Consider the following 24,348-nt stretch of genomic DNA (forward strand, 5'->3'; position numbering starts at 1 on the left):
TTTAAAGATGTTCTATATTTCTTCAATTTCAAGGTATTTTTTTCCTTTTTATTTCAAATTTTAACTGCTCTGATTAGAATTTGCAATCAATATATGCATTTTCTTTTTCTTTGCTTCCTTTAAAACTCTAATTGAACTGGTGTCTTATTGTAAGACTCATGCCACCTTAGAACAGAAGCGATACAGGCCTCCTGGGCAGAGATCCATCCTCCCAAGGATGTGCGCCGTTGTGGGTGCGCCCCTCCACCTACCCAGGGAGGCTGCTTTCCTTGGGTCTTTTGGAATATATAACCCAGGGATGTTGGAAACATTCTTCTTGGGTATATAGATGTCCTTTGGTGCTTCCATTTTCCTTTGACTTTTTCATTTGTCATCCATCCTGATAGGTTGCCATCCCAGTCTTAACGTCCTAACCTTTTGAGTCCAGGGTGTCTTGTCATTTGGCCTTGGTGGTCTCAAGAGACCTACAGTGAGAGCTACCCTTGCTTCTTCTGAGCACTTTCTCAGCTCCAGGGCTTTCTCCTGGTGGGTCCTTCAGCAGCCTGTCACTTCCGCATGGTCCCTGACGCTTTCTGTAACACACAATTGTTTTCTAGTATTAACATTCTTTCAGGTTACCTCAGACGACAGAGTTTTGGTGTAGGAATATGGGTAATTTTGCAAGCTTTGTGAAATACTGAGAGGTCATGTAGAACACAATAGGTATTCCATGTCTAGGACTTTTATCTTTTTTTCTTTTTACCTGCTTCTTTCCACCAAGCCCTCTCCTCCCTACCTTGTTGCTTTAGCTTGCTCTTGGTTTTCACTACACGTTTCTACATATTATCTTTTCTGCGTCTTCCAGCTCCCTTGTCAGCTGAGTGTCCTGTGTGCAGACTTGCCAAGAGAAGGTCCAGCCGATTGGTTGGTCGTTGTCCAGAGTAGGACTTCTGATTGGGTGGAGGCCTCCAGAGGATCTAGACAAGCAGCTGCATTTGCCTCTGCTGCCCTTCCCCTCCCTAGGCTCCAGTGGCCAGGTTTTAGGTCCCTGTGGTACAAAGTATGACCTGTGACAAAAACATGTTAACCCTGTTTTTCAGAAAGGAGCTCTAAGTGTGGAGAGCAATCCGAGGGCAATCGGTGCACCTTCAGTATGAACTGAGAGCAATTACAGTCATGCGTTAACTGTGGAGCACCCCTTGAATTATAGCAATTTCTTCAACACCCTGATTTTTATTCACATATTATAAATTATCACTCTACTTAAAAGTAAAAAAGTGTCAGTTTTTAGTAAGCAGACTGGCAAGATAAAATAATAGCTCTTATGCTTCTTAGAATAGAACTACTAAGGCTTTATCTTAAAATTCAAGGCTTTTTTGATATGGCTACTTTGAAAATACATAAACCAAACAAAATACAAAAAACATAAGTAAAGCAAATCTTAGGCTTGTTTTTTTTTTTTTTAATCACCAATTAATGTCTAAGAGGGGGCATTCTCTTACAGAGCATCTCCCCATACCTGGTTGTTCTCTGTCCCTAATGCCAGGTTCTGAGATTGGGGATGAGCCCCAGGGTGTGGGATGAGGGAGATGGAGAAATTAGGGAAGGAGAAGAAACCATTTATAACCAAGTGTCCTAGGTTTACTCACTCTGCAGCTTAGAAACGGGCCCTCAGTCGTTCTAGGTGGAGTCTCTCCGCTGGTTCCTAGGATTCAGTTGTATTGTCTGCCTTGGAGTCGGATTTCCCAAGGTCAAAAGCAGTGAATTCATTTACTTTCAATTAACAGACATGCCCACTAAGGAATATAACTCAGTCTTTCTCCATTTGAAAACCTAGAGACTGCTGATCTGCCTGTTGGCTTTCTGAATAAATATCCTCTTCTCCCCATTTTCACAGTAAAATGCTGTGATTGTGAAGATGGGGGGAGGAAGCTATTTATGTTACAATAAATCCTCTGTTCTCACCTCTGGAAAATACAGAAAACCATTCAGCTAACTTTCTAACAGTGCTTCAGGCTCTGGTAGTAGATATGTATGATATTTAATATAATTAGGATCTCTTAAAGTGACAATTTGGGGGGAACAGGTAGCATATCTTTTACAGGCTAACCCAATTCTAACAGATTTTTAAAATATTTTTATTGATTTATCAAATTATAAAATACATATTCATCATAGTGATTAATAAAGGAATATGAAAGTTCTCTCTAATAAATTGGGGAAATAAAGGTGGAAGAAGAGTCAAGATGTTTGCTAAGCCCTTTATTACTGATTGAAAAAGAATGATTTACAGTTTGACAGAGAGGCTCTTCCCAGCTGAACTGGCAGAGAGAATAAAAATAGTTTCTTCAAAATGTGCTGCTTCATTATTTTGATTTGTCAACAGTATAAAGCAGTTGCTCAGTTATATCACAAAAATAAGAAACTTCAAGATGTAATTGTTCTATATTCCTGCTCCTTCAGTGTTTTTTACCCTGTTTGTTTCAAAAGCATAATAATGTGAAATGTGTTTAAGTATTCATGAAAATAAGCAGTCATTCCTTCACTATGTAATTTTTTTATGCTAAGATTAATCTGATTTGTATAGGAGGGTCTCCTAGTGTTTAAAAAGTCCATCCATCAATTCAACAAATACCACATGCCTCTGGAATTCCAGATGCCCCTCGTAACGTTGCCTGTGTGGTGATGGTAATGCGGACATTGGCCTTGCTTTCAAAGAGCTAATCTGTAGGAATGAAGAAATCAAAAGCCACATCGGCACTGGGAATTTAGCAACAGGTGGTTAGGAGCCCCCGGAGTGCTGGCCATGGCCCGCAGCCCCGGAGTTCCTGCTCGTTGCTTCAGAATGGTGTTGGCACCTTCTTGGCTTGTATCTGTTGGAACCAGACGGTGGCCCCTTGGGACAGCTTCTGTGACTCTGTCCCCCGATATTTGGTTGGTTCGTCCTGGTTGCTTTCTTTGTGCACTGACCTCATCACGTGGCCCCATGGCATCTGCTGGGACCTGCGGGGGCCGCTGTCCGGGAAGGAGCAGCTCGGTGTCACGAGCCCCACAGAGGCGGCGGCTCCTTCCCGACTGCACTCCATCCCCGCTCCAGTTGCCCATCCCTCAGCAGGCAGAGCCCTTCACTCGATGTGGGCTTCCTGATCGTGTACTCTGAAAATCAGCCCTTCGCCTTCCCCCCAGCACCCCACCCAGAATTGAATCCAACGTGACCATAAAGATGTCTGGCCACCTGACGGTTTTTGAAGTCGCTCTAGTCTGAGGAAGGCGGGGCTGCTCTGGTGGATCTCCCTGGAATGTGTGCCCTGTCCCTCTCTCTTGTCACCGTTGTGACAGATACTGAGAAATAGCTGTGAAGAAAGACTTGGGACTCGGGAGGCGACTCTCTAGCAGCCAGCTTTCTGTCTCTTCCCTTCTGTCCCTCACCCTGCTGCCCCTGACTCTGCTGTTTCCCCTAGAAACTCCTCAGAGCTCATCTTCAGCAACCGCCAGAGGAACTGGGAGACAAGCTTTAATGAACATTTCTTAAATTTTAGGAATTGAAGATTTCTTTCAACATCAGGTTTTCTTATATCTACCTAGCTGCAAACCAAGCCATTCTTAATTCTAAAATTAGACTAATCCACCCATGAAAATTCAGTTTCATCTTTATTTGCTATATAAATGAAAGGCATTTCATGTTCATTAGAAACATTTGCATATGTTAATTGGCTCACTTCTTTTTTATTTTAGAGCAAAAACTTAAATCCCATAGAACAAAACCACTTTTCCATTCTGTATATACTCCTTCTTAGATGAATGAAGTCAGATTAGAAGTTTTAAGCCACATTCAGGATTGCACCGAAGAGTGGCAGCAACCCTAGGAGGGCTGTGTGGTTAGGTGACCCTGTGAGGCTGTCCTCGGCTCCACTGGCATCAGATTCATCTGCCAAGTCCTCATGCTAAACATGCGCACATGTGCCGCTCCCAGAGGCTCTCCTGCAGTGAATCTGAATGAAACGTGGGCAGCTTTACTTTCATAAATTTCGGCCTGTTGTCTTCCGTTCCCTAGAGCTGAGAACCCTGTGCTAGGGCCCGCTGCAGCATTCGCAGCAGTTTTCTTAGGATAACAAAACATTTCCGTTGCTTCTTTTTGAAGCCCTTCAGTTTTCTTTTATTCTTTTTTCCTATTTAATTTTACTTTTGTGACTCTCAAAAATATCACTAATCAGCTTTTGGTAAACATTTCTTCATCAAAAGAAGTCTCCTAAAAATGGTATTTTATGTTAATGCATTTCCCTTTTTTCTTTTTGCCGAGCCTAGCATAACCTTACAGAGAGCCATGTTAGCTTTTAGCCCACTGACATGACTAGTTACAAAGCAATAACTTTAGGTATATTTGATAAGCTGTACATTTATATGCTACAGATATTTGGAGCAGAGTGTTCAAAACTGGACAATGAAGGAGGGTTGCTTGTCCTCAGAAAGGACAAGTACTGAGATATGACGCTCTAGTTCTGTGTGGGAGCCAAGAGTGGGGAAAGGGGTGAGAAAATGGGGAACAGCCTGGGAGAGAAAACTGAGCAGGAAAAGAAGGGGCCCTGAAGAGGTCTGCGATTTGTTTTGAAAGAGGAAGCAAAGTAAGAAATGCCACCCTAAATGCACCCACTTCTGCCCCCTTCCCCACCTCATACCCCGGACGTGTGCAGACATTTCTGTCCACTGGTGGGAGGTGAGAGCAGAGGTGGGGGGCCAGGGCCACATCCCGCCCCGCCCCAGGCCCCAGGCCCCACCCTGGGTGTCCCCCTTATGCCTGTAGTCAGTGGGTTACAAAGAAATGTCTGTGTGTCTCTCAAGTCTTCAGGTGGGTCTCTTCTCCTCCAAGCTTTTTCTTCTTCACGGTAAATGACCTCTTAACCCACTTCTCCGTCCTTGCTCAATAGGGATGGCTTGGGTCACCTTTCCAGTTAAGGTTAATGGTGACACGGTCGTTGGCTTTCTAGTTTTATGGTTAAAGCAAAGTTTTTATCAGGCTTTAAATGTTATATAACAGATTTGCTTAAAATACTCTGGAGTTGAAAACAGATTCAAAATGAAACTTAAAAGAGCTTGCTTTAAGTTTATTTATGCTCACTGACTGCCCAGTTCCCAAACAGGCTTTGGTATCTACTATGTCAGTTTTTCTAAATATTTTTTATTGATTTCCTTTCCTAATAAACAAAATCGGAATCATCCCCTTAGGTTCTCTGACTGAATATAAAGCAGTGAACACATGCAGGTTTGCTTTCAACTCCCACACACACCCTGCTCTGCCCCTACCTGGTCCCCTCTCCTTGAAAGGCTCTGAGCCACCTGCGGGCCTCATTCTTCATGACCAGTCGGGCCACCCACCCCGCTGTGCCCTCCGCACAGTGGGCAGTCCCTCCCGCCCACAGCTTTCTCCAGCCCAGTGACGGGCAGTCTCATCAAGTCCGCCTCGCCTCAGGAGCTGAGTGGCAGGGCCCCCGCGGCAGGCAGAGCAAAGGCCTCTCATTTGCATCGGACGTAGGAGAGCCGAGAGGGAGCCGTGGTATTCCTATGGGTATGAGCTGCCTCTTGCTGCTATAATAAAATACCACAAGCTTAAAACAGCAAAAATGTATTATCCTAGAGTTCCTGAGGTCAGGAGTTCAGAATGGGTCCCAGTGAGCTGTGTCAGCAGGCTGCATGTTCTGTAGGCTCAAAGAGAGGATGCATTTCCTCGTCCTTCCACCTTCTGGAGGCTGCCGTGGTCCCAGGCCCCCGCCCTTCCATCTTCAAGGCCAGATTAAATGATTGTTCCTGTCACTGCCTCTCTGCCTGTCCTGCCTCCATCTTCACTTACAAGGCCCTTTGTGATTACATTGGGCCCACCCAAATAATTCAGAATCATTACCTTATCTTAAAATCCTTAATTAAACCTGCAGAGTCCCTTTTGCCCTGTAAGGTAACGCATTCGCAGGCTCAGGGGATTAGGGACGTCTTCAAGGGACCATTATTTTGGCCATCATGAAATGACCTGTGTTCAACAGAACATGTTGCCACATGGGCATTTTGGGGTGCCTCCCTGACGTGGGTCCCTGACATCCTCAGTCACCTCACCCCCTCTCCTGACTCCCTGACACCACCCCTCCTTTCCGTAAAGCCACTAGGATGTCTCGTTTGCAGCCTTCGAGCCCTGCCTTTCTCACACAGTCCTTCAGCGGCCTGCACACTCCTCCCCGCTGCCAAGTCTCTGTTAGCTCTTCCAGACCTACCCCGAACACCTCGCCACGTCCACGTTGGGCGCACACCCCGCAGATCAGCCTTTTACACGGCGGGACGGGCTTTCAGTTTCTAGGATGTTACCCATGTATATAATTTATTAAGAGTTCTCCTATAAAACATTTTAGGACTTCCTCAGAGGGAGTTAATTAGTACCTCCTCTGAGCTTCCAAAGCCTCTACTGTAGCACTTACCAGGTTTTAGTATAATTATTTGTTTTTAGTTATTTCTTACCAAGTACTTTGAATTTCTTAGGAACAGAGTTGTCCTTTTGTCTTCCTATTCAGCACACTTAGAAAGTACATAGATGCTTAATGAATGTTTATTGAATAAATGAATGAAAAAATTAACATGCAGTTAAACCGTGCTTATATATTACTAAGCTGAATTTAACCAAAAAAATTTAAGTTTTGTCATGTAGTTATTAAAGGCATAATGGACCTCATTTCAAAAGTAGTTCTATAACAGAGTCCAAGAATGATATTTTTTAAAGTTCCAGTATAAATATTATTTTCCATCTCTGCACCATGAAGGTGCAGTTTCCAAAACACACGAGATAAGTCTTGATCTTAATATTGACTTATATAGTATAATTTGGCAACTTCTTAAATGATAATATGTCACAGGCAAGGTTTTATATATCTCTTCATTCCTCGATGGGCAAAGTGATGTTTGGAATTCTTGATTATGCTTATTTAACCACATTTTTGTCACCAGCATGAGATAATGGCATTTTGGCATAGCTGTTGCTCCTGCTAAGGTGGGAATTCTAGCCCCAGGTGAATGGTTTGTAATGAAGCATTAAGTTCAACATCAACAGAACTTAGGATGAGTTGACCTAGAGTAAAAGGGCTAGGGGAGTGAGTCTCTGAAATAAATAAGAGGTAATAGAAAGAAAAGAAGGAAAAGAAAAAGAAGTAAATCAAGATTTGGTTGAAGACTTTAGTGAAGTAAATCCCAAAGAGTATTAACAAAATCAGTGGAATCCATGGTCTCCAGAGCAGCTGTAACCCAAGATCAAAGTCAAAGGGTATGGGCTGATCAGGTGGGAGAAGAACCTGTCTTCTCAGGAACTTCACCAAGATTGACAGAAATGCTCGGCCCATGAAGGGAATGTTGTTTGGGAGGGTCCCTAAGAAAAAAACGTGTGCCTGCCCCATAGCTGAACAGTGTGAAACCACTCATGACTGAAGTGGCTTTGCACAGGTTATACCAGGAAGCCCTTAGATTGTCACCGTGGTTAATCACACCCTGGAATTCGCTGGGCGCCGGGCCGCCACGCAGGGGGCAGGGAGAAGCCCGGGGGCGTGGGCCTCTTCGGCCCTAGGCGGTGCCGGCAGGAAGTCGTCCCCGGGACGGCGCTGGCAGCACAGCTGAAGGAGGACTCAGCTTGGGGAAGGCCCAGTTCATCACGGGGACCAAAAGTCTCTTTAATGAATGGTTAGCAAGAAAGCCTATGGTGTGAAACCCAGCGTGAATTTTAATGTGAGAATGTTGAAATCAGCCAGCCATTACTCATTTTTTTATGAGTGTAATAACCTACAGGATGGGCCCTTGTCGGTCAGCGCATACATGCACCCTTTGGGCGTGGCAGGGTGCTTGGCCATGACTTATGAATTGTAAACCTGACATTATGAGTACACGAAACTGCGGGACCCTCTCGAGCGTGCCGTACACGTGTGCCTGTGGCGCCTGTAAATCATATCTGTGGTTAAAAGGTTAAAAAGTGTGGCACCAATCATGAGAGTTGTATTTCTAGGAGGCTAAAGGTAAATTTCAAATGTCCAGCTAGGGTCTAACCCTTTACAACACTAATGACGCATGTAAGGAATTTTATACAGAATCTGCCCATCCATAAAACCTGGGGGAAACTTCAGAGCTCCTTTTACAGGGACGGGCGCCTCTCAGCTTCAGCCGTGTGTTGTCATTGGGGAAAACAGACAAATATTGCCAGATTTTTGAGATTTCTTTTTGAGATTATCAGAAATATAATTTTTGTGTGTGTGAAATGTCAAGTTTTGAATATGAAAATGATGTTTTTAAATTAACTTACTTTCTAGTTTATGACTTCTGCTATCAAGGAAACTAACTTTAGGAAGCATAATAGATTAGTGAGCTTCTTATTTATTTCAGTTCTCATTTGATTGATTTCTATATAAGTCTAGGGATTTAATTATCTTCTAGCTTACTATTCTTCTTTATATCAACTTCTTTAGTAGAAACCAGTGGTCCTCAGTCAGGGGCCATTATACCTCCAGGGTAGACATTTGGCAAAGTCTGAAGATATTTTTGGTTGTCACAACTTGTAGTGGAAAATGCTACTGGCATCTACAGAAAAGAGAGCCAGGGATCCTGGTACATAGTCTATATTGCCCAGGACAGACCCAACAAGAAAGAATGATCTGGCCCAAAATGTCAATAGTGACAAGGTTGAGAAACCCTGGTGTAGAAGATGTTTTTATCCTTGTCTATAACTCCTTCCTTCCTTCACTTCTCCCCTCCTTCCTTCCTTCCTTCCTTCCTTCCTTCCTTCCTTCCTTTATTTTTTTGAAGAACGTTCTTCTAGATCCTCTCGTTTCTCCCTCTTACGGTAATCCCATTCAGAATCTTTAGGTTGGTTTTCAGTTTCAAAAGGCAGGAAAAAAATCACATGGGAGTTTGTTAAAAATGAGGGGCCTTCCAGCCCCCGTTTGTAGATATTCTGCCATCTAGATTTGGGGTGGCCTAAGATTATGCATCTTGGAAAAGCCCTCAGATGATTCTAAGGAAGGCTGTGCATGGACCACACTTAGAGAATCAGCAGGATAATCTTTGTTTCGTCATCTCTGCCCCTATGCTTTTCTTCATTTTCCGATCCTTTATTAGTTGAAATTCTCTAGTAAGTCATTACTTTTATTAAGCCTTTAAAATATACATAGCTTTTAATATTTATATCGGGTGGGCCAAAAAATCTGTTATGTTTTTTTTTCCATAAAAGACACATTTTTCATTTTCACCAATAACTTTATTGGATATTTTGAACGTTGGCTGTCTCCTGCTAGTGGCTTCTAGTGGGTGGAGTCCAGGGGTGCCACTAAACATCTTCTAATACATAAGGATTATTAGAAATAATGCCACAACAAAGAATTATTTGGCCAAAATGTCAGTGGTACTGAGAACTTCGGCAGACCATTTTCATATGTTTGATCAGGCACATCCCCTTCTCCATGCACTGCACAAATCTTTTTTTGCCTTTCAGTTGAGTTTTTACCTTTCTTGAAATAATAAAGCATAATACATTGAAAATGTTACGTATCTTCTTCCATCTCCAATATTAAAATGGCTGCACAAATATATACCAATTTTGACAAGTATCTTTTGAGTGCACACTGATAATGACAGCTGCTACAATACAGTCTAACAGAATTGTTTCGAATGAAGTTAAAGACACCTGAGCACTACTAGAGCCATTGTACAGAAAAAATGAAACAGAGTATTTGGCCAACCCAATACTTTGGGAAATAAATTAAAATTTATTTGGGGACAAAAAGTGGAAATTATGTATAACCATATTTGGATCTTATAAGTTGTCCAAGTATCTGGATAGTATGTCTGATAAGAGTTTCTTCCCCAGATTTCTAGTCTCTTCTCTGCACATTTTTGTACAATAATATACTGTATCTCTTCCCTATAAAAATCTGGTTGATAGTGGGCCCCTGAAAACACAAGATTAAAAATTTGTTTTTCGAACATGTGAACCAAGTACCAAAACACTGGATTATATGTAAATATTGAAAATAATTTATGTAAATGATTTCCCAACCAAGCTAATGCACATGAAAAGTTTCAAAACTCCCTGGAGATAGTAGGTCAAGCCGTGTCCTTATACCATGAAGGCAGAACAGTGAGGGCGGTCCTAGGTACGTGGGAACTATTCCTCCAAATGCTACTTGTCACTTAAGAAATCTGAGGGTTTACGCAGTTACCTGCCTCAGGGACTTCAGCGCATACCTGGCACGCTATGTGATACAATGTATTGACTTGAATCATAGGGCTTTGCTAGCCAACGTTACAGCAGTCACTCAATGTCTTCTTGAAATTTACTATTGGAATAATACATGGCAATTATTGGGTCATTTATTAAGGCCTGTCTTCTCTAATGTCATTAGAAAAATGTGGATGGCCTTCTACCCAGATAAGACAACTCACAGTCACACAAACCCTGTCCATCTGCTAACTGGCTTGCCACCCAGAGTCATGGATGACTGTGTTATCTGACTTGTATCACTTCTTATGGTAACCCCTAAAGAAACTATTTTTGAGAAAGATGATATTCCATTTGGATGATGTTGTGTTTACACCAAATTAAACAGATAGTCAATGATTGTCACATGACCTAGGGAGAGGTCTTTAGCCTCTCCCTCATAATTTTCATCCAGTGCCTTCCGGCCCACTATAAATAAATATAAACAAATGTCTCATTGAGCAAATGTGTTTTCACAGGTTTCTCTAAGCCCCTCCTATGTAAAATTTCTGACCCTGGCACTACTAACAGGTCACTAAACTTGAAATCATAGGGGCTGAGTGTATATACCACCTCTGCCCATGGGAATCCTGGGTGAGCCAGTTTATCTTTCTGGGACTTAATTTCCTATGGTTTAAAATAAGGACATTAAGCTCGTTGTGTGTGTGTGTGTGTGTGTGTGTGTGTGTGTGTGTGTCTGTTGTCCCTTTTGGCTTTAGAAGGCTGATTCCGCTGGGCTGCTCACAATTTTAGAATCAAAATGTTGAATTGGCAATGCTTATTTGGGGCAGATCACAGCTTTTCTCTGCGTCCCCACCCATTCCCCAAGGACGGGCTGGGGTCAAGGGCAAGTGTGTTTCCTGTCAGTCCGCCCACAGAAAGGATCCCATGCTGCTGTGTCTAATTCAGTGATACTACTGGAGCCCTAAGATTAGGGAGGTAGATAGAGTGCCTCTTTCCTGAATTCCAGCAGAGTATAGTTTTTTAAATGAAGGTAAAGAGGTAAAGAGCTGCTTTGTTTTTAGCTTTTCCCTTTTTCATTCCTTCTTAGACTTTCCCTAAGTTAGAAGTCGCAGGGCTGCCTGCCCTCTAGCACTGCGCTTGGCTCCATGCTCCGCGGAGAGTGCCTGTGGTCGCACCAGGGCTGGGTCGACTTGGCGGGAGTTGCTTTCCAGGTAGACTAGCCTGGTCCATTGGCTTTTGGAAACCCAGCGTCCTCTCTCCCCAGTTCCCTTGAGAGCTTTGTTGGAGAATGTCGGCTGTAGCCTTCACTTTAATGTAACCTATGCAGGGTCAACAAAGCATTCATTAATTTATTTGCACTCTTCTTTCTCTTCATTCAGTAAGCACTTATTTAACACCTACTCTGTGCCATGTAATAAAATGTGTAGACAAGTTCTAAGCATGATAATGCAGAAACCAAACAAACACAGAGCATACCATTATGTTGTGCATGGTCTTATGATCTTATCCGTGAAGAGAGAATGTTTGCTTCTGGAAGAGAATTTCTAACCCTAACTGTGAAGCCAAAGATAATACCATTAAAGGATAGAAATTCTCTACAGGGAAGGTTATAGGCTTGTATCATCCCCATTCAATTACAGAGGTTAAAAATGATTATGGGGGTTAAAAATTGTGTTTTCTGTGGTATGTGACTTAGAACCACATCGTCCATTTGAAAATCATAGCATGAAATTGGCCTCCACCCACGTCAGCAGTGAAGAACTGACTCCTACTCAAGACCTATGCTCTGGCGTGACGGCAGAGCCGCTCCACGACACCAGACGAGGCTCATTCGGACACCAGGAAAGCCGGCAGTGACACCCATCCTCGGAGGCCGTTGTTCAGAGCCTCATGCACAAGCGTTAAAATTCCAGCTCACTGGCAGACTTTGTGTTCAGCGAAGGGAAACCTATCTTTGGAACAGAAGCAGAATACTAATAGCAATTTGTGAGAAGAAACAAATAGCTGGTTTTGTTTCGTCTCCTTATTGTAAATGGGATGTTACTTTTAAAATGACGATCAGTGTCTTAAATGTGAATTGTGAAGCTTTTCCCAACAAAAAACTTTCAGAAACGACACAGTTATCTTTCCTGAAGTACCCCAACGGTCTCACGGAGACCTCCTCGGGCCGCTCACCGCCCAGCCTGGAGGAGGAGAGCTGACTTGTTTCCACCTGAATCTGTGTTTCCATCCCATGTGGGCAAGGAAAATGCAGATTATAGGGAATCACTAAAAATACAATAAAAAGGCACTTAATGTTTACATATCCTAAAAGTTTCTTTTTAATGAGTGAACATCATATTTATTTAATAAGACCTTAAACTCTCTCGGACTTTTTTAAAAATATAGCTAAGTAACATAAATTTGAAGAATACTTTGGAACTTAAATGGAAAGCATATTCCCCTCAAGATCTGACTGAGGCCACTGAGCTGAGCTAGGTTCTGAGGGAGGCACCAGAGATGGCATTTGCTGCGCAGCTGGATACCAAGCAGAAAGCAGCAGCTCCCCTCCGACCCGGAGCGAGAGGTCAGGCGCAGCGTGGCCCTGCCTGGTGCCGCTCCCCACCCACCGGGCAGCTGCAACAGCTCCTCCCGGCCGCCACCGAGACCTGCCAACACCAGCCATCACCAGAGCCTCGAGATGGTTCAGTACCAACCCTGTGTGCAAAAAACAAAACAAAACAAAAAGCCTGGAATGAAAACATGAGGAGCAAATGCAGGAGGATCACTTACTCAAAAAAAGCCATTTGGTCTGGCTCGGCTTGATCTGGGAGTTTCCAGACTGATTCAGCCTGTATCCCTAAGAGTTCCCAGCCTAGAAAAATAACTTTTTTTCAAGTCCACGCATCATTGGCTACTATTAATTCTTAATTTAGACTCATTCTGATAATGTCAGGGAAAGAAAATGTGGATAATTTTTTTTAAATAATGTAAACTAATAAACAGGAGTAATATTTATTTAAAATGCATAAAAGCTATAAGCATTAATATTTGTTTTTCTTTCCTCCTACTTAATTACGGCCCTCCCAACTTGAGTGGCATCTTATTAACTCATTAACATGCACTTACTACACTCGTGCTTTTTGATATTAGTTTTAGCTTTGAGCATGAAAATTTTTTAAAAATTCTGCTTGACTACTTTGTCTTGCATTTAGAAAATGTTCTGAATGCTGGAGTGATAGTACTCAGAAATACAGAATATTGTGTCATAGCAATTGTGAGAAATACATTTTTGTATCAACTCATGGGATTATTTTATGTGTGGATATCTGGCTCAACAGTTCTTTTTCTTTCTAAGCAAAATGTTTAATAATGTTTAACATTCAGTTACAATCTCAACATTTGGTAGCCTCAACTAAAACCTAATCAATTTACTTTTCATATAAATAATGTCAATCATTACTTGGCATTTAAGTATATATAAAATATGCTGTTAAATAATAGCTTTTTCAAAATTAAAACTATAATGGTGAAGCTCTAAGTAATTATTTTACAGAAAGAATATCAAGCTAAGAGGTATGAATATTTTGAAGAAAATCGGTATTGACTATAAGTTAGTCTGTATAGTTTTCCATTCCACTTCATAGTTTTTATTTCTTACATACACAAATACTAATCATTAAAACATTTCTGAAATTGAATTTAGGCAACTTCCTTTCTTGCTTTAGAATTCCTGTCCAAGTTCTCAGGCCACTGGATACCACTATGGACCAAGACAAGGAAACCATGGCAGCAAAGTAATAGCAAACGCCAAAAGGGAAAAACAGAGTAATTGAAATGTGCCTAAAAAGTGGTGTGCAAAGAAATGCACAGCCATTATATTTTAAATGTTCTTTAAGAGCTTATCTCTTCTGCTGAAAATTTTATCAAGAAAAATGCCATTACCTAGTGTACATAGCCTCCTAGTATAACTCATATATAATATAATACATCAGTATTTGAGATAAAACTTTACGACATATTATATTATGTATATAATATTGCTTAAGGTAGATCCTGCTCAGCCGACCTGCCCGTCGGGGGAGGTGGCACGGCGCCCTTCCTGCGGCTGTGCTGCCCCGCCTGTGGGCTAGCTTCTGCCGACTTCTCTTCGGCCTGAACTCATCAAGGATCGCCCTTGGACTTGGGAAGGCACCGTAAATTAAGCTGGGTACTTTGGTCTCGTTCCAGGTCACTGCCTTTTGCCTCTTTCTCATGCCTTGTTCACCCCTGACCTTGTTAGAACAGCAGTGTTTCTTCATAAAACAGTCTTAATGAGACTATTTACCTTGCATACCCAATAAGATCGTGCTTCATGTAATAAATTCTCTGCTCAAACATAAGCCAAGAAGTCAGGCAGCTCTCGCAGCTGTTAAAGAATTAACTTTTTAACTGAGGGAGGGGCCTTTTGCTGGGCAGCCACAGCTATTCCCATAGTGCTTCTTTCTCTTGTTTTAAATATATTATAAAACTAAATGAAGGCTTTCTTCCTCTTTTTTGTTTATTTGCCTGTGTTTTGTTTGGCAGATGCACATAACCTAGTTATTCCCAAAGAATAAGAATTTACAAAGCAGGTAATTTGTACCGTTGACCCTTGAACAATGCAGGGGTTGGAGGTGCTGACCCCCTGCACCGTTGAAAATCCACATTTAACTTTTGACTCTCCAAAAACTTAATAATAGCCTAACATTAGCCGGAAGCCTTACCAATAACATAGCCAATTAATGTATTTTGTATGTTTTAAGTATTATATACTATATTCTTAGAATAAAGTAAGCAAGAGAAAAGAAAATGTTATTAAAATGGTAAGGAAGAAGAAAATTGCATTTACAGTACTGTATGTATTTATTGAAAAAAATGTGCATGCAAGTGGACCCGAGAGATCCAAACTCATGTTGTTTGAGGGTCAACTCTGTTTTGTAGAGAATGCCCTTTGGTTTCAAAATTATCTTTGCCTAAAGAACTCAACTGTTACTTGCAATGGAGCTTACAAACTTTACTTCTAACTAGAAGAGAAACCAGCTCCTCCCCACAATATAGTCAATTAGTTATACACACCGGCTGGTTTCACTTCTGCCTCCTTTGGTGTCTCCTCCCATCAGAATTAAGGGGTCCTGACAAGAAGCAAAAGCAAAAAGGCTGAGTAATCTGACGCAGCAGCAGCCCCCCGCCTGAGCGCACGGAAGTCGACGGGTGCCCAGGGAATCAGAGAGAAAACGTCTCTGTGTTGCTTCAGGCTGTTATATGCCCCTCTTAAAAAGACTAATCCCTTCAATGGAGGTGATCCACTGGTACCCTTGCTGATAAGCTAGAAGTCATTGGAGCACTAGGCCCTCTTCATACCCCTTAGACCTCCTGATTGGACGGCATCTTTAAATGTAATGGGATTTCTCTATTCTGTTTCTCCATATCATTACAGTAAATCATCTACTCCTAACCACCACAGTAACAGTCAGTACCATCCTTGGAACCCTGTACAGTGGCGATAACAATGGTGCCTACTTCATAGGGCATTTATGAGCATGAAATGCGATGGCATATTTAAAAGATGCTGACCTAGCCCATGACACACAGATCCTCAATTAATAATAGCTCTTTACTATTGCTGTGTTTCCCACTAATAAAATTATACAATGTCAGGACCAGGAGAAACCAAAGAGCCCATTTTAAATGCAGAACTGTAACTTAGAGTGGTGACACTATCTATTAAAAAAGGCCAGAGTGACTGCTGGGCGAGGCAGTGGAAAGTTGATGGCAGGGAGGTCGGGGGCGGGGGGGGGGGATTGTTTTTGTTCTTTTGGATTTTTTATGCGGCACTGGGTCTCAGGCATGCAGCCTGAGATCACAGTGTTTGCCCTTAGAAAGTATTTTGGAAAAATAGTTCTAAAATTGTGGCTCAGGACAGCATGAAATGTAAGGGGTTCGTTCCTGTCTTTCAGACAAATAGGAACCAGAGAAGTCCCTTTCAGACAAATGAGAGGCTGGACTCTACCTTGGAGATCCTATTTACTTCCGCTGTAGGATCCCCGCATCCCGACAACTCGCGCAGGCCGTTCCTCTGCCCGAGGGCAGGGCTGCGTTCAGGCGGGCAGGGCATCTGTCCCTCCGTTCTGTTAGAGTTTTTAGAAAAGAATGTTACATGTTCTTGCCAGTAATGCATTGCGGGCTCTTTCTACAATTCATTTCCAGAACACTTGGACAAGATTATCCTGAGGTCTGATCTAAATCTCTTCTTCTGCCCTTTAAATGCGTTGTATCTTATCTTGCCTTCAGTGGAGATAGAAAAGAGATGTTCACTATGATTTGGCAAGTGCAAAAGCAAAAAGTTTTTGAAATTGCTGTTTGGTTTCTCATGCCCCTCCCCTTCTACCCTAGAATAAGTCAGTCCCAGTCTTCTTCCACCTTTTTCTTCCATAAACTTTTCTTTTTTTTTGTCCAGAGCTTTGGGAGCAGAGGAGGGTTGGTGGTTTTGCCGCTCCCCTGCTGAGGCTTCCTGGAGGTAGGGAGCCTCACAGCAATGGCAGGCCTGAGCAGGAGCCTGCCATCCAGCCCCGGCCACAAGGCCTCAGCCGCCTCCCTGCTTCACCGCTGCTTGGGATTGTTCAAACTTTCGAAGCGGTGCCAGCAGGAGCTACCGTGTGGGCTGAGCTCCCTGCTCCTGAGTCCAGTGGCAGCTTCTTGATCTAACACAAACCCAGCTACGGTTTCAGTGGAAGAAGCCTCGGGGAGGTTCCTCCATCACCCAGAGGTCATTTCTCTGGCATCCTGTTTCCTCCTCTTCTGAGAGTCTTTCCTGGTTGAAGCCCACCCCAGCCGGGCGAGGGCTCAGAGACAGGCTGACCCACCTTTAAAAAAAATGCTGGCCCAAGATGGAGACCTCCCATATATGTTGCCCTGTGTGCATACATCCCTGGGTCTGACTGGCATTGAACAGAAAAAACAGAAGGAAAAAAATGTGCTAAGTATTAGAGGAGGAAAAAAATACATAATTACAGAAAATATAAATGTCATGAAAGCAGTCATAGTAATTAATCACCTGGCTACCGCAGAAGAACGAGGCAGGTGGATGCTGGCTCTGCCCTTCTCTGACTTCCTGTCTCCAGTAGGGATGGTCTCATTGGGGGGTTGTCTTCCAGAACCTTACTGGGGTCTCTGCAAAATCAGTGGACCCCTATTCTGATTCCCACAGATTCCCTTCAGTCTCTCTGCTCAGATAGGACTGCATATGTCAGGGACTCTCCTCTTGGGGATGTGCTTAACTTTGGGTGGCTTCCTGCACAGGAGAATGGCCCAGTCCACACGGGCGCTCAGCGTGATCTGAATTGCAACAAAAGCAAACTAGGGCATGGTGAGAATTTATCTGAGGGTACAGAAAAGGGTGGGCTCCCGGAAAAATTAAAATCGTCTCCCTGCCATTGTCTGACTCTGAATATATTGTTCATACAACTGACCCATGACATATCATAGCTTTATAAGCAGAATTACTTTCTTAGGTATTGATCCAACTTCCCTGGGATTGTATCTCTGGTCCAGGCTCAGATCTTGTTACTCAACACTGCACTGCTCACAAAACCAGGGCACAGCTACACAATGGGTGGACAGTAGTTATTTACTAAGTAATGGGTAAACGTATCCTACAACAGTAGCAACAACATTACCTTTATTAAAGATATAAAGTTATCTATGGATATCTCTATACACATGTAAAAACTTAATATATGGAGATCCATTCATTCACAATGTCTTTTCCCCCAAGTTTATTGTAGTGATGACTGACAAATAAAAATTGATATATTTAAGGTGTTCAACATATTATGATATAAATATACCTGTGTAATGATTACCACAATCAAGCTAATATGTAACATATCCATCACCTCACAACATTTTACCACTTACATATGTGTGGTGTGGAATGTCTTTTAAAGTACTCAACGGTTGAGTTTGAGGTTGCCTTAGCATGTTTTCTATGCTAATAAAATCAATAATGCCTGTTAATTTGTTAAATTATGTAGGTTAATGTGAGATTACTAAGAAATACTTTTTAAAGCACACTCTTTTCAAGTGTTTAATCTCTCAAGGAGTATTTATAAAAAATTGCAGTGCCTCTTCATTATTACCAATTGAGAAGTTAATTATTTATTCATAAAACAACACGCCCCTGGACCCACACCCTGGTTCTGTTATGTGTATTAATACAAATATTAGCACAAATGAGAGAAGTTTTGCTGCCAAACCAATTAAATGTGTAGAAAACCACATTCCTTCCTTTGGTTTCATGACAAAAGTACTTGGTTGTGCCCCTCACTCTCAGAGCAGTTTCCCTCTGGCCCTAGAAAGGCAATGAGGAGGGTGTGGGAAGTGGGAGCCCGTGATCCAGGTGCTGGTGGCAAGAGAAGTGGTCTGTGACAGGCAGGCGCCGGGGGCAGATGCTGTTCTTGGCCCGTGGGGTAAAGCCAGTGATCACATTTGGCCTGCGAACAGAAAAATAAGTGTTTTCCTATAACCTCAATGCATCCTCTCTGTCATAGTTACTGCCAAGACCTGAAATTGCAAGACACGGCATGAAGTATTTCTAAAATAACAGAATTCTTTCTCACTTTAAATTTTTCCAGTGAAATGTTGTGATTGAAAACATTCTATATCAGGCTTTTATTCTACTTTCAAAGTGGGGAAAACAGCTGTACTGATTACCTATTCAAAGCCTAAAGAATCTTTAGACTCAAGTGAACACACTTGCGAACGATAGTGCTGAAAGTGCCATGAGAACCCTGTTGACGCCATTGTCTCCCTGGGGCATACAAGGGGGCTAGAGCTCCGAGCCATCATTCTGCCACCCCCAGGACCAGGCCATAGCAGCCTCAGGAGGAAGAGCGGAGCGAAAAGGAAGTCTGGTCACGCCATGGTTCACGGCCTCTGTGCATCTTGAGATCCCCACTGGGAGTTTTCCACAGTCCCTGTAGGGTCCTGTCGGATGCTCCCCGTTTGGTGTTTTGCACATCGGCCAGGAGAGGAAGCAGGGCGTCCCCATTGTGCAGCTGCTGGGGGGAAATTCATGGACAGTCACTAGAGTTCTTCCTCCCAGCAAGGCCAGGAGGAAGTGTCTGTCCAAGTGCTGCTGGTAATTAAGGACCTGGCACCTGCGGGCAGCTGTGACCCCTGTACTAGGGACTGTAACATCCAGGTAGGGCAGGTGAGACTCTGTAGGTGTAAGTGGGCCTGGGAGACGTCTGCAGCCATCTTAATGCACACCACACCCGCACCCACACACACAGGTGTGCACACAGGCACACTCGCACAGCTGTTGCTGGCCATTGAGCAATCACATGTGGCCCTGGCCACTGGAGAGCCTGAGTGCCCAAGCCCAGTGACCATTAGCTCCATGTGTCACTAGGTAAGGTGGTAGGTAGTGATGAGGCCCCACATTCATGTTCACTGCCGCTTTGGACGATGGAAACCTGCTCATCGAGTATCTTTGGCTATAGATTTTCCTGTGTAATTAGCAAACTTCTTAATTATACACTTGGATTTGAAGTTTGTGCTAATGCAAAGTATAAAAAAAAAAAGTGTGCATGAGATAAAGAGAAAAGGATTGGAAGAGAGAGCACCCAGCGTAGAGGTTAGGAGCTTGGGCTCTGAGCCCCAGCTGGGTCAAAACGCAGCCCTGGCTGCGACCCTGAGGTTCTTACCTCTCCATGCTTCAGTTTCATCCCCTGTAAAATGGAAATAATACAACTAATCACAGTTTAGAACTGTACTTAGCACATTTAGTTTATTATGTTAGTGATGGCATTTTAAAATCAATATCTTGCCCCGTCTGGTATCTCATTGGATTGAGTGCTGGCCTGCAAACCAAAGGGTCACCAGTTCAATTCCTGGTCAGGGCACACGCCTGGGTTGTGGGCCAGGTCCCTGGTGGGAAGGATGCAAGAGGCAACAGCACATCGGTTCTCTCCCTCTCTTTGTCCCTCCTTTTCCCTCTCTCTAAAAATAAATAAGTAAAATCTTTAAAAGCAATAACTCTACAATGGATAATTATACAGTTAGAAATTTTGAAAAGAATAATTAAGAAATTTTATTTTTAAAATGTCAGAAACATTTCCTACATGGAAGTAAATTAATATATATGTAATAGCTTATTAAAATTTGAAAATGAAACAAATTTAGTCAACAGACATTTATTGAGTCCCCCCCCCCAAGCATCATGGAGAATGATATCATAGGAATACATATGACTGTATCACCTTTCAGGAGCTTTAATTTTAGAATACAGCATGTGTTAGGGAAGAAGTATGAAGTTGTCAAGAGTTTTAGGAAAGCTACTGGGAGCCGTATAATTCCTATGTAACCTTCCTTCCATGCTTTTAGAAAAGATAGGGGATAAACACACTTGGATGAAGAATCTGCACACTGATGAGCATATGTATCTTGAACTATTTGGATAAATGTAGATTATCATTCAGTTGCAAGTGTCCCGCATATGTTCATAGCATCACAGCATAAAGTTAAATGTAACTGAAATGCTAAACATTATGTTGATAGTCTGCTCTATAGGTTATGCTCCAGGCCGCAGCTTTGTGCATAATATTAGAGGAAATAGTAAGCATTCTTCTTCATGGCATTTCATAGCACTGCCCTTAAAGCGACCATGAAAATAAACAAAGCATTATAGACCTAAGGCCTTAAAAAATGTGAATCGAATTTTATAATTAATTTGCAAGCAAATATCACTCTTAATAAAATTTGAAAATATCACCCTGGGCTATTTCTAGTCAATCAAATTGTGGTTATCCTCAGATCGGGTCTTATAAAGGATGAGGGTGTTTTAATGAACTGGAACATTTTTAATAGCTGCAAAATTATGGGAAAGAATGGAGGTAACACTGAAACATTATTTCAGATGTTACTAATGATTTTCATCATGTTTTTATTTTTCTCATCCATTTAGCCCTGTGTCAGGCAGGAGGGAGGGATGCACTATTGTCCCCATTTTTCATATGACAATCAGTGTGGCTTAGAGAAAAGCTGATGTGACGTAGAAGCAGTTCCGAGTATCTGACTCCCAAATGACCAGCATGTGCTGTTAAGGAGTTTCCCAAGCTTTCAGAGAGTCATCCGTTGACCAACCAACATGTTGGATTATCTCGGTGTTTGGTTCTTTTCCTCTCCTTCTCTGTTTTGCCTAGTGTTTGAGGCACGTGACCAATTATTTTTTCTATTGTTCACCCACTCATTCATCCATCAGAAGCATCCCGGTTTCCTACTTGGGTGCTCACCGCCGCCATACTGCCGCAGATCCCGTTAGCACATGTGAGTCCAGTATGCCTGCTTTTCATTCAGGCAATTCTAAAGGTCAGATTTTTCTGTTTGACCTTTCTTATCGAAGGAGATGTTCTATAAGAAATGAAGTGATTGCAGTTAGCAAGCATAAAGTTGTTTGCTGATTTTAAACTCCTTGAAAACAGGAATTATATCTTGTTCATCTTTTAAGCTCATTCCAATATTTACTGAAGGTGTGGCAGATATAGCTGTTGTCGCATAGTGGCTTGTCTTTTATCTGTACTGGTATATGTTTCTGTGATGGATGTGGTAAATATTAATGACTGTAATTGTAAACGTGAATGGTTACTTTTAAAATCAAGTTAACTGGTGTGGCGTAGTCATATACTGTGCTAAATTTATATCCTGTAAATTCCTCACATATGTTAGAACTGAAAAGAAGTTGTCTGGGTCTTCAAGAATGTTTAAATAAATGCTTTTTAAAAATGGAAAACATTACAATTACAATGTGAGTTATTACCATAGCCCTAAGTTCGGGGCTTTCTCTTCTTTTTGTACGGTGATTAATCTTCCCTGTCTGTCCATCTGTCCCTCACCCCACCCCCTGCCACCCACCCCCAACCCTCCCATCTACCTGCCAGCATTCCCTTCCTCCTCATCATTCTTTCATTTTCCATGATCTCTTTTCATAGCCTTTGAGAGGAGTGTGAAAGAAAGACAGTTGTTATTAAAGTTAGTACCGCTTCTTTTGGTTTTAACTAAGATAAATACAGTATTTCTTTTTTGACCCAAATCTGGCACTTTTAGGAGTAAACAAGCACTATTGGTAATCATGTTGGCTGGGGAGACAAGCATAAACCAGGGTTGTTCTGGGTGCATCAGAACTTATGGCCACTTGCACATAATATGTTCTCCTAAAAATCTAAAGTGGGATTCTTAGGTAGTATTATGGTTTTTTAAAGTTTTAGGCTATATGATATGTGAATTGCTTACTTACATTAAAAATATAGAGTGGAACAGATTATTAAAGATTATATTTTGTGTGTATCGGTGTACCTGAACTTTTTTGTAACATCAGTTCCTGTCCAGTTCGGAACCATCCAGATATTTAATTTCTTCCCATTTGTTATGTTGCCATGGGGCCGATTGCTCTCCCATTCATACAGGGGAAATCCAGAGACGGCTTTGCTGGGTATAGTGTTTACCAAGGTGGCACAGGGGCTATGAAAGAGGGGGACACCCAATTTTCGTGCTTCTGCAGTTCACAAATAAGCTGGGGATGAGGGCTAGCAGCACTTGCACAAAATAACTACTCTGCACAAGCAAGTGGCTGTGCAGGGACCGCAACAGAAGAGTAAGAAGCAGCAAAGGAGAACGGGTCAGAGGGCCAGGGAGAGCTACTGAGAGGGAGCAGGGTCGGCCCCTAGGTGGCCAGCTCAGTCAGGCCATCCGAACGCCTGCCTTCTCTTTGGTGGATAAGTGGGAATTAGTGGCATAAGATTCAGGTGAGGCCTGTGTAATTTATTAGCATATGGATGATTTATCTTTCCTCTGATCTTGTATCACTGTTTTACCGGATACTTGCTGTGTGATCTGGACAGATTCCTTAACCTTTCTGGTCTCAATTTGTTCTCTATAAAATGAGGGTCAGAACAGCACCTAATCCTAAAATTGTTAAATTGGTTAATTTATATAAAACATTGGGACAGTGTCTGGTTTTAGAAAAATATTAAAAAGATACTTTTTCTGTTAGCATCACGAGTCCTTAGCGGAAAGGCAGGCACACTAACCCACACAGGGTGGGCAAAAGTAGGTTTACAGTCGTGAGTACATGAAGCACAGTTTATTCTTGTATTATTATTTGTTTATTATTGTATTATTTTCTATACAAACATCTGTAAACCTACTTTTGCCCCACCCTATATAAGTCAATGCTTGGTTGTAATTTATCCAATGTAGCGTGTCCCTATTATAATTTTAATTTGCTCTTATCGCTTATAATTTTTTACAGCCCGAAAGTCAAAGAAATTGGGAAAGTTAAAAGGGATTCATGAGGAACAGTCGCAGCAGCAACAGCCCCCGCTCCCGCCCCCACCGCCCCAGAGCCCCGAGGAGGGGACAACCTACATCGCGCCTGCAAAAGAGCCCTCTGTCAACACAGCGCTGGTCCCCCAGCTCTCCACCATCTCTCGCGCACTCACGCCTTCCCCTGCCATGATCCTCGAGAACATCGAACCTGAAGTTGTGTACGCGGGCTACGACAGCTCCAAACCTGACACCGCCGAAAATCTGCTCTCCACTCTGAACCGCCTGGCAGGCAAGCAGATGATTCAAGTCGTGAAGTGGGCAAAGGTAATTCCAGGTAGGATTGCCTCTCCTTTCACGGTCAGTGTCCGGAACTAGACATGTCCAGGCAACACGTTTCACCGCGTCCAGCAGTGACTGGAGTTAGCTTTCTCTGCAGTTCCGATAGCAAATTCTTAAATTGACATGAAATTAATGAAGTATGTAGCAGAAACCTGGTTAGTGGGCCCATTTCTCCCTGAGGAGTTAGAGTTAAGGGTTCTGTTGTTAATATATCATTTAGTTCTTGTGTTGAGGATTGCAATGGAGAATTTCATCTCAGAAATATGAACAAGGTAAAATACATTCTGGTCGTGAAAGCACAGGCTGAGCCTGTTACTAGCAGCTTGTAACCAAGGCTATCTAACCACACACTAAGGAAACCAAGACTTATCTGTTGAGTCATATTGTGCCCCTAAAAGTCTGTTCTTTCTAAGAATATCATCTTACCTCATGAACTAGCACCCTTTAAATTGTCTCTGAAATTCCCATTTTCG

General features: G+C 42.5%; 1 protein-coding gene across 2 annotated transcripts in view; it reads left to right on the forward strand.

Annotated features, from left to right (window-relative positions):
- The window catches only part of NR3C2 (nuclear receptor subfamily 3 group C member 2), a 294,426-nt gene that overhangs the window by 216,292 nt on the left and 53,786 nt on the right, over positions 1–24,348 (forward strand). For both annotated transcript variants that reach the window (XM_054562702.1, XM_054562711.1), the window contains exon 6: positions 23,520–23,870. In XM_054562702.1, coding sequence (XP_054418677.1) covers positions 23,520–23,870 — 351 coding nt within the window. The remainder of the gene's footprint in view (positions 1–23,519; positions 23,871–24,348) is intronic.

The sequence above is a fragment of the Pteronotus mesoamericanus genome, unplaced genomic scaffold (genome assembly GCF_021234165.1).
Source record: "Pteronotus mesoamericanus isolate MK-2021 breed Mesoamerican mustached bat unplaced genomic scaffold, CSHL_Meso_final contig_163, whole genome shotgun sequence".
NCBI lineage: Eukaryota > Metazoa > Chordata > Mammalia > Chiroptera > Mormoopidae > Pteronotus > Pteronotus mesoamericanus.